Source organism: Cariama cristata, unplaced genomic scaffold (assembly GCF_000690535.1).
Source record: "Cariama cristata isolate BGI_N322 unplaced genomic scaffold, ASM69053v1 scaffold14203, whole genome shotgun sequence".
NCBI classification, from domain to species: Eukaryota; Metazoa; Chordata; class Aves; order Cariamiformes; family Cariamidae; genus Cariama; species Cariama cristata.
Genome location: NW_009609042.1, coordinates 1 through 11,345, shown reverse-complemented (window position 1 = coordinate 11,345; position 11,345 = coordinate 1). Strand labels below are relative to the sequence as shown.

The 11,345-nt window shown below is 39.4% G+C and overlaps 1 protein-coding gene across 1 annotated transcript; it reads right to left on the bottom strand.

Moving 5' to 3' along the window:
• Positions 1-2,647: 2,647 nt before the first annotated feature.
• Positions 2,648-11,314, bottom strand: NMD3 (NMD3 ribosome export adaptor; the record flags this gene model as incomplete). Its single annotated transcript, XM_009697392.1, has 14 exons — positions 2,648-2,781; positions 3,260-3,330; positions 4,302-4,408; positions 4,912-4,984; positions 5,690-5,802; positions 6,500-6,645; positions 7,300-7,417; positions 7,678-7,774; positions 8,092-8,170; positions 8,344-8,434; positions 8,999-9,127; positions 9,532-9,612; positions 10,647-10,743; positions 11,187-11,314. Coding segments are annotated over 14 exons (1,464 nt in total), but the record flags the coding sequence as incomplete, so codon positions are not given.
• Positions 11,315-11,345: the final 31 nt, after the last annotated feature.

The following is an 11,345-nucleotide window of genomic DNA, read 5'->3' as shown; positions in this document are numbered from 1 at the left end:
CAAAATTCATCAAAATCTGAGTGCAAATTCATCATTAAGCAGTTATGACTTCAAATCCTGAAGCAACTTCTGTATGTATAAAAGGAGAGGAGCGTTAAGCTGTGGCTCAATCCACAGAGATCTTCAGAAGGAGATGCAGGGTAAGTGGCAGCCTTTTATCTGTTGTGAATTAAGTACCTTTTGTCAAATTACTTATCTGGTGTCAGAAGTGAGAAGACCTTGGCAAACATTTCATTTGCTGGTACACCATCTAAGCCTCTTTTGGCTCCCAACTGCTTAAATGTCAAAGGCACACTGTAAACTCAGGAACCTAAAATTAGAACTAACTTTGGTTTCCAGTACGCACAGCTTAGCCACTCATTGGAGAGCTGTTACTATGTGTTACCAGCTAGCAAACAAATGCACAAAAAGCCAAGCAATATACTTAGATTTATGACTTGTTTGCCCAGCATCTGTAGCATGAGATCTTTCCAGACAAGACTCTTGCTGAAAGATGCTTGAAACTTAATACAGACTGGCAACAGACCACAGCGGGGGGAAAGGAAAAGGGACATCTCCAGTAACAAACAGGATGACAGACAAGACAGCAAAACATCTGAAATTTCTGAGAGACACTGTAACAGAAAACATCAGAGAGGAAGGAAAAGGACTGATCAAAACAGCACAGTTTAAAAACAAGCTTTTATTACGCCCTCCTTCACCTGCCAACAACAGGAAGCTTTATTACCAAACTATGCAAGATAAAGGCTTGGCCATCGTTACCTCTGTCAGAAAAACCACAACCCAAAACACATCTCCTCCTGACACAGAACATATTCATTGGCTACTGGTTACAAATTAAAGTTCTTCAATTTCCACAGATTTGGCCCAATGGTCACTAGAATTGAGTTTATCTGCATCTCCCCAGCACTACTGGCAGGTGTAGTTACTGTAAAATACGTGTAATAAACCAGTTTTATTGTAGTGATAATTCAGGCTAGCTATGCAGCTGCATTCTCATGAATATTTTTTAAGCATGGTTTTATGCCTTCCCTATGCTGAACTAAATTACTGTCAAGAGATAAATTGTACCTTTAGTTCTCAGCAGCTTTATGGATGTTTCTTAACTGCTCTTCTACATAGTAAAAAAATTTGACAAAGCTCCTGAGAGTGGAAGCAGAAGAACTTAGAGTGACACAAATACCCAGTAAAAGATAGCACTAAGGGATGGCTGAGCTGCTAACAACGCCAACAGGCGGCTTAGAGCTTTGCTACATCAACTCTGCCTCTCCAAATTTCCATTTTTCCCCCCTTTACAAATGGACGATTACAAGATTGTGAGACAGAAAAAAACCCCAGTATGAGTAACTGATAAATTTTGCTCCCCTGGCAGGGGGCTGAACACTGAGGACTCAATTATTGCTTAACTTCTCTTTGAGGCCTTGCAAAGCTGTGAAGCACAGTGAAATAGAGAAAGGTGCTCCCGACACCTCCTCAAGCTGACACTACAGAGACACGGTGTTATTTTCAGCCCTGTGTATTTCTCTTACAACATACAAGTGGTGACAAATTGCATCAAGTGTGCTCATTTGAGCTATACAGATCCTTGATAGTGGAATCATTAATACCCTGTTTGATGAATCCTACATATCTTTTTTTCCCCCCCAACTTTACATTGTTAGTATGTCCCTCCCTGACATATGCCAGGTATTTTGGAACATTTTTTCCTGAAATTAAAAAAAAGCAGCGTCAAAACCACTCTCGCTATGCTATGCTTCTGTATTTCTATGAGGTAAATCAAATGTATATTCACATAAACTCTTCCTACACTACTTACGTCCTCTTTGGGCTTGCAGCGGAGCAAAATTTGATGTTAAAGTTAACTAAAAAATGAAGGACAAAAAACATCTGTATAGTTTTTTAGTAGTTCATACCTGATGTATTGATTAGACATTACGCATATTGCTTTTAAACCACTGGTACAGGCATGGAATATAGTACAATATTCATTACAACTCAACAGAAGTTTCCAGTCTTTCTGATCAAGGGCTGCATCTTCAACCAATTTACAGAGAAGTTTTCGTGTACACAGTACGTATATTTGGAGTTCCTTTACCAAAGGAACAGAAGCTACGCTCTTGAGCTTCCCCAAAACATTGTTACATGGAATAATCCAGCAATATCATAAAAGGCTTCAAACCACTGTGCCAAAACCATTAAGATAGGAAAAATCCTTCCTATGTGAAGAAATGAAAGCAATAAGCGGTAGGCAGGTACTCTACCTACAGATCTCACAAACCGGAATAGAGCCTCTCCCTCTGGACATCCTTCCTTATCAGTTGTCTGCAGCACAAGACGATGATTACTCCCAACGGAGAACACTGAACTCGGGGCTTTACACTGCAGAAGCTGCAAGGAGAGAGTACTCGGGGACTGGAGGAACTTGTGGAACTTAGATTGCAATGCTTGCACCAGAAACTTGACTTTAATTGCTGATTCTCTAGAAGATTAGATATAAAATATTAATTCAGGAACATTATTTAGGTGTATAGTGGTAGTTATCACATTACTTTTCATGTTCACGTGATCAGTTTGTAATGTTTACTTATGTTTTGGGTACTTTTTCTTCCCCAAGGGAGGATTTATTACATTGACTAACGCACTATTCTTATTCTGTCATCATATTTGCTCCCTCCCCACCAGTGGCATCCTCGGAAATATGGAGATCTTCTAGCATTTCAGCCAGACTGATTCGTGGAGGACCATCATCATCTGTGTCGCTCTCCACTGGAACATCTGCATCTAAAAACACATAGAAAAAAACCCAACAAACAGTTAAGCAAAGAAAACAAACTCAAACCCCCCTGACCAACCCCAAGGAAGGGGGAAAAGCCCCCCCAAAACCCCAACCCAACCAACCAACAAATCCCTCCTAAAACCCAGCCAACCAACCAACCAACAAATCCCTCCTAAAACCCAGCAATCCCATGGCAATTGCCCTCATGGAAGATGCTAAATTATGTATCAAATCCTTCACCCAGCAGAGGTTTTGGGTGCAGGGGAAAATATGCTTCTCTCTCTCATGTTAAAGGCCAGCAAACAAAACCCATCAACCTGCATTCAGTGCATGTGAAATACATTGAAGACCTGAAGGTATCACATGACAGCATTTCTCTAGGCATGAGTTCAAAGAATCTAAATACAGAACTTCAGTAAAAATATTTTCACTCAAATCGTCATGATTTAGTTACATGCAATTAAATGGCTAAAAAAGCCTTACTTCTGTAAATGTTGACATTCTTCCTTATGGCTTCATCTTCTTCGAGATCTTCAAGGAAGTCCTGGTATTGTCTGTAAAAGATGCTTAACATATTTAGTCAACTTCTCCTTTGGATTTATGCAAACTTATAAACCAAAATAAAATCAAAGAAACAAAGCCCCAAGGAAGGACTGCAACCTGCAGTCCTTCAGATGTGCCTTCTGATAGCATTCCTACATTTCCAACTCATTCTTTCTGCTTTATTTTACTATCACCTATTAGTTTCCAAATAATTTGTTTAATTTGCCTGTCCTCATTTAACTCCAATTACCTCATTTTTTCCTACTGAATTGAATGTTATTTAGAATCTGCTGTTGCTTTATCAGCTTTGTCACTGAACAAAGCAGTGATAAGCACGTTTTCACAGAAGTGTCCCTTTAGCCAGACAGACACCAACTGTAAGCTACAGACACAATGCTTCTGATACTCCCCACTTGTCTCACGATTTCAGCTTTTCTTGGAAAAAGCACAAAAATAGTTTCTATATTTTGCAACAGTAAACCTGAAAAGCCTGCAGTGCTCTCTTTTAAGATTTCAGGATTTTGTCTGCTTCCACACCCCCCTGGCCCGTTGTCCTCAGTATCCACGTTCCCTGAAAACTTAGCAGTCAAGACAGGATAAGCCTAAGTAAGGTGCGTATGCATAAAGCACTTCCTGCACTAGGGAAGGAGGAAAAACGCAGAGATACTGCTCTTCCAAGAACACTGATATCAACCTGCCCTGTGAGCCAGCATCACGCTCAAACAACCAGCAGCATTTGCTTGTGCCCCCTTAACAGCAGAGATACTGCTCTTCCAAGAACACTGATATCAACCTGCCCTGTGAGCCAGCATCACGCTCAAACAGAACCAGCAGCATTTGCTTGTGCGCCCTTAACAATCAGCACATCAGCTTAGGCGTTACATTGGGTTTATCCTCAGCAAAAACTGAGAAACATTATTTCTAGACTTGGCACGGTATCCTAGGTAGAAGGGACTGAAAAGCTTCATGGCAGATACTGAACCTTTCATCGTCTGTATCTGCGCCTTCTCTGTCCCTTTCTAGTTCCTTCAGCTTCCAGTTTCTGCGACGCTGGCGTCTGGTACGGTCATAGCTCTTCTTTATTAATACCTACAGTGAAAACCAGTGCGTATTTACACATACGCACCTTCAACGGTACTGATGACACCCTTTCAAAATCCAAAACAACACCCAAGTCTAGACTGGGGCAACTGTAACATCAGCTGAACAAATGGTACAGTCAGTCTGGCACTCAGAAGTTTTATATAGTATTTATATAGCATTTGCCACTGCAAGTGTTTCCAAACACTTTGGATTAAGTCCTGAAGAGGCACACACACACTGGGGTTGTAATACAGTTTTCAATCACACAGTGCATGGTAATTTGAACAAAAATAACAAAGAGTAAGGTAAGTTAAAGTAAATGTATTATTTAACCACCAGTCAAAAATTTAAGTAGTGAGAAAATAATTCTCAAAATTAGACGCTATTCACATTTCAATATTAATATCCCCTCTTCCTTTAGGCACTATGGAACTAGTGAGTATTCATTATAAAATCACGTTCCCTAATAACCCTGGGTAACTTTGTAGAGAGAAAGAAAATGGTCTTACCACATCAGGAATATTGTGTGGGTTCATCTTATTGGCAAACTCGTCATTTAAGTTGCAGTTCGCCAAGTCGAATCTAAAATGAAAATAGGTATTTTACCACACCTGCAAAATTGAACTCAATGTTTGTAGTATGTTTGTATTAAAGAGTAGCATAGCGCAAGTTACAGCTCCCAAGAAAGATAAATGTTTCCACATGAAGTAGTGCAAATAAAAAATCCACATTGATATGCAGCTGTCATAACTATGAAAAACTCTTAGAAGCTGCTGTTCCCACATTCTGTTCGGCAGCACTCCCCAGCCTCCTGAACCCAAACAGCAAGGTCCACTCCGGTTCTCTTGGGCTCACAACAGCTCCAGTAACATCCATATTTAAGCTTGTTTGAGAGTCACCTAATTTGCCTAATCTTACAAAAATTTCCCATTTGTCATTGCTGTATACGCCACTCACTATCAAACAAAAAGCTCTTGCCTGGTATTTGAAAAATCCCTCCCATCTATTTGTGTCTAAACTGTTGCTCCAATCTGCACTCCAAAGTCAATATTTCAGCTCTCTTATTACTAACAGCCCTTCTCACAAGATAACTTATGCTAGAAAAAGAGTTCTCCTGCATTAGGACCATCTCTTCATGGCCAAGGTGAAAGATTCTATGCCTTTTGCTGATTTCATTTAGAAATCAGAACAGTTCAAAACTTTCTTGATAATACATAAGCCTGTGGAGAATCCAGAGAATTCAGTCATTAGAGAATCATTTAATAAAAATCAAGAAACAGAACAGACCCCAAGACAAGGTCACCGGGATTCAGAATGTGCCCCAAGTGAGTACAGCAGAAATACTGATGATCTGTATTCAACTCCGAGGTTTTCTGTACCCAGGCTTCAGCCAGCGTGTGCTTGAGGAAGGAAAAATAAAACATGAGGAAGGAAAAATAAAACACTCCTGTAATCAAACGCAGCTTAATTTGCTGTGCTATTAGAACCTGCTATATTACTGTTTTAAATTACATTTGTAATTAAACTTCTATTTCTACATCAATCTATTTCTACATCCGATGTATTGCTTGCTACTCCTCATTTCTCATCTCTACAAAAGTAAGGAAATGGACATGCCAACCACAAGAATCTCACAAAGGCTGCTTCTATAACTAGACACATGCTGTGGTGTTCTTTTTTTTTTTTTTTACTTTGTAACTTTCAATGACATATTGCTTTTGACTGAGAAGAAAATGTTTGGTACCGATTAATTAATTCTGAATGAAAAGAAATGCTTCTATACTTCAACAAAAACAATTTAATAATTGAAGAGTTGCAAAGTTAATATAATTTCAATAACGACAGTAACAAGCACAGTTTAAACTCTTTGACAGAAAAGAATTTCTGAAAGTGGAATTCATGTAATGCCTGCACAATTTCCAAACCAAAACACTGTCCACATCTTCCCAAGAAGAATCTTTGCCAGCGGCAACACACAGAAGAGCACACATCTGACTTTGCAAGGCAGAATGATTCAAAACAGAAGTTCAGCTGAGTAGGGGAGGGAGCGGAGAGGAAGGCCCAAAACATTGAATCAGATAGAGAGGGAACTCTTACCTTGTTTGATCTTGCCCCTGCACCTGCACCTTTTTTCTTTTCTTGAACCCTATTGATATCCACAATGATAAATTCTTCTAGTTGTTTGGGGTGGAACAAGCTATTGAAAGGGTGGCGCCAGTAGGTATTTCCATCAATTTCAGCAACTGGAAAAAACCCACCACCAGGGGCAATCACAAGGGAGAGAATTTCTCACAAAGAAATTAAAAGGAAAAGGAACCATTACCCAAAATGAAGACAACTGCCAGACACATTTTGTTCAAGTTTGTTACTGTAACGCAAGTATTTAGGACATGACCCATACTGCAAACTCGTGCTACAAGAGCAGTGGATCCGTGACAGCCAAATCACGTATCAGGTGTCTGAAGCACAGACCTTTTTATTCACAAGAATCATCCTCTTGGATGTATCCTCATTAGAGGTATTTTGCTGGTAGAGCTTACCAGCAAATACCAATCAAAGCACTGCACTTCTGGTACCAAAGTGGCTAGGATCATAATCCAGAGAAAAATTAGATGCCATCTAATTTTAGAGGAATATACCTGACAAATGTCAGTGCTCAGCAGGGACCTAGAACATCCATGAACTTAACACTGAGCTTGCACACTTTGCCTAGGATACTATGGAAATCAAGCTTAGAGAACTCTCTTAGTTCACTACTAAATTTCAACGCCAGTGATTGTACAGATAAATTTACAACATTAAGGTCTAAAAATACAACATTTCATGACAACAAAAAACAATTGCACGAGCAGAAAAATCAGATGCTGCCACAGTGCAGAGAAGAACCCATAACTTACTCTGCAGAGTGTTGGGATCGATGAGGTGAATGGTACTTGTTACTCTAATGCACACACAGATCTGGCTCATGTTACCAAGACTCTGCGCCAGTTTTGGTGACAGACAGACAACATTGTCCTGCATACAAACAGATAATATTCACACTCACATTTCCTTCATTTTTAATCAAGTCTTTAGAGAAATCTGAAATAGATTTTTAAACTTTGTATTTTCAGTTCTCCACCCAGTATCGCCCAATAACTTCCTCAAGAGAGCTGCTATCTGCACTTTCCATGCCTCCCCATCTCTGCAAATACCCAAGAACTCCGGCCTCCATCACCAAAACCAAACTCCACCCACTTCATACAATACCCTGGAGATGAATAGAGAGAAGCTACCTTGCATATTGGAACAATTTCCACAGAGAAAGTGCTTTTGTAATTGTAGACATTACTATGAATATCATGCGAGATCAAACGTTGGGACGATTTTGATCTATAAAACATAAAAATAGAGCCCTCAGGCAGCAAGAAGGACATTCATTGAAATAGCAGACAATCAACACAAAGTAGAGCAATGAAAGTATATAGCTATGTACTACCAATACAAAAATTAAGGAAACAAAAATGTATGAGGGTTAGTTTCACAATGGCTAAGTGGAAACATGGGACTTCTGTAGAAGGAATTTTGTCTGTTTTAACTAGAATACAGGTTCCTTACACTTTCACTTACAAAATTTGTTAAAAATGAAGGATAAAAGACATTTCCCAAAAGCTTTTGAGTACTCAAGGCAATAAAAGTAAATGATATACCTAGACGGAACTGTACAGTGAAGAAAGTCTACCATCTTCTGGGCCTGTTGCTTTGATGAATAATAAAAATCCAGGCCATCTTAAAGAAAAGAAAGCTTGATGAACATATCAAGTACGATATTTTTTTTCAAATACAATACATAGGCTAAGTAATCCGCTGCTTATCCATACATAGGTGGTAGCACAAGCACTCTTCCAATATGAAATAGGTTAGTCCATTCTACCTCAAGACCAACAAGCCACCTCACTTACCATGGATTTCTTTGATGCGAAGTGTATTTTGATGAAGTCTGTGTTTTAAAATCAGCTGCTCCAAATAGTAGAAAGTCTTCTTGTGCAGAGTCTAAAACCAAAGAAAGATAAAATTATCAAGGTTATTTAAGAACTGTCTAATGCAAACGCAGTATCTCTGAAGAATAAACATTTATATGAAGAGATCATCTAGAGAAGGAACAGTCCAAAGTCTATTCGAAGTAACCAAAAAAGATTTCAGAGATGTGCTCTATTTATACCAAATTATTTAAAGCTTCTGTTTCTCATTTTTGTGGAACTCATTACTAGAGATACTATTTTATTTAAAGAAGATTTAAATATTTGTAAATAATCTGTCCCACTGTTTCTAACATTACCTTCATATACAGAAGGATATTGAGTAATTCACGCAAGATCCTCCTGCCAGCCATCATTTAAAAAGAATATGCTAATAATACTGGACAGCAGAGAGAAAGTTTTTTCTAAACTGAGATCAGTAAGGAAAAAAAACCCAAACATCCCTTGAACACAAACCGCATCACTGTGGCAGTGTACAAGTGTCAGTACATCTTTTTCTGAGAAAATCAGAAAATCATCCAAATTTGTCTGCCCGATTGTTCTGCCATGAACAAGTGAAAATTCAGTTTGCCTTTACCTTTTGTCTGACTTGCACTACAGCTTTCCAGAAATCCTTAGCTTCAATCCTATGACAGTCTTCACACATTTGAGACTGAATTATATATTCCACCAGAAATACTTGCTGAAGAACTGCTCCATTTATCACCTGCACAACAAAAGTTTAAAAGGTTTCCTCATTAGTCCTGTCAAGACAGAAAGGTAGTTTACCACAGCATTCTGAAATAACTTCTATACTGTACTAAAACTATGTGACAGACAGCTATATTTGGGTCACAAATACTAGGAGTATTTTTCCAACTTTAATGGAACAGCCAGTAACCTTCTTCAAACTGTGAGGAATGGCACTTTCATGACAAAATGGCACTTTCATGACAAAATTTAGGCAAGATGAAATCAATATTCTTTCAAGATAAGCCAGTAAACGCATGCTGGATTTTACCAAAGAGAACCACTTCTCTAAAATGTAATAATAAAAAAAATAAATACGATCATACTGTTTGCCATAAAAGCTTTTTACAAGCCACATGCAGAATACTGTACTCCAGTTACCTCTTTCTGAACGGTCAGTTTCAGCTTCAGCCTCTTAGAATGTGGTTCGGTCCAAATAAAGCCTGCATCGATCAGCCGGACCTGCCAGTGGCAAAGAAGAAGCACTCAGCTGCTGCTAGCTGTTGTACTAGTACATGTGTTAAAACACCTATGCAGCTCTAATTACCACAAAACACAAGCTTTAAGCTTTGTAGTTCCTCAACCAAGCGAGAAAGTGAATAACCTTAATTAAAACCTATGGATCAATATACCAAACCTAATCAATAATGCTTAGTTAGAACATAGAGTCTGATCTACCTAAAATAACGGCGATGCAGCTGTCACACTGGAGTAACTGAATACACTATTCAGCAGTATCTCTAGATGCCACGTAATGATGAATTTGGGTAGCATGGTTTCCTCAGGACTTAAAAGCCAATTTAGTCTCTAAAACTAAGAACATGCAAATTCATTGCAGCAAAAGATATTTTGTATATTTAAGTACTAACCCAACAGCAAGAAGCTCAATAAGGCAACCTAATTCAAACCTTGATGACTGCAGTAACAAAACAATTTTTTTGCCTAGAACACTAACTCGGATTTTTTCCTGTGGGAAGACTCTGAACCTAAGAGACACTTTACTCAACTTAAACTCGTGACTTTTACTTCAATCTATATATAGACCTCTGCAACCCTCTTTCATGCTGTCATAAACCATTAAGAACAAGTATTGTATAAACAATTTTAAAAATGTGTAAAAAGAAAACTGTAAATTAAGGTGCATTAAGAACATGTTACCTTCCTTCAGTTAATTATGCTCAACTGCCGTCTATACAGTAACATTTGTGCAGCACACTGTATGCTCTGAAGTCACAGAACTGCACTGCAAGAGCCTCCTCAGTATGCCTGAAAATCTTTTGTTAGAGCCCATCCTTACCGAATCCTCCAAAATTCTAGTATAGAGTTATTTGAGATGAGATTGTCATTCTCTATGTTTAATACAAACCAGTTGATAAGCTCTATGAAAGTACAAATGGCTGGTCCAGAAGGACTGAACCCTGTATAAGTTAGCTGGACTTGACTTTATGCAATACCAACAGACACGCTATCAAATACAAATAAGATTAGCTACTCACCTTGCTCAGCGAAGCTTTCATTTTTTTAAGACACAAAGCAAGAAGCTCTCTTGATTCCAAGCTACACTGAATCCAGGTTCCTGGAGGCTGAAGATACCTATGATACAGAAAGCATTTTACGGCACATTGAAGCTGCTTCAGCAAATTAAATCACCCAAAAGATGAACAGGTATTTTCCAAGCTTTCAGTTTTAATACCAACTACGCAGCTACAACTTTTGCCTCCCTAAGGATTGATTGATTCATTCCAAGTGCATTTGTACTTTTACTGCCACCCTTACCTCTTTGCCCACTTAAATTTTTTTTTTTTCAAGAACCATAACCTCGCTCATTTAAATCTTCTAGACTCTACACACCAACACCTCCCTATTTCCACAAGAAAAGAAGTACAACAACGTGCTGAAACACCGTAAAGAGACCTGAGGAACAGACAGATGCACGGCTGCTTCCCAGCCGCAGCGCCCAGACCGAGAGGGGCTGCCTCCCCCCCTCAGGAGGGGGCTTTGCCCGGAGGGGAGGCGGGGGGGGCCCGGCTGCCCACCTTTCGCACTGCTTGCAGAAGTGGAGGGTGCCCTGCTTGGGGATGCCCTCGGTGATGTCCACCTGCGCCCGCAGGCACCCCACGCACATGTTGGCCGGGTTGGGCGGGATGGGAACCCCGCACTGGCAGCACAGGCTGGAACACAGGGAGGAAAAGTCA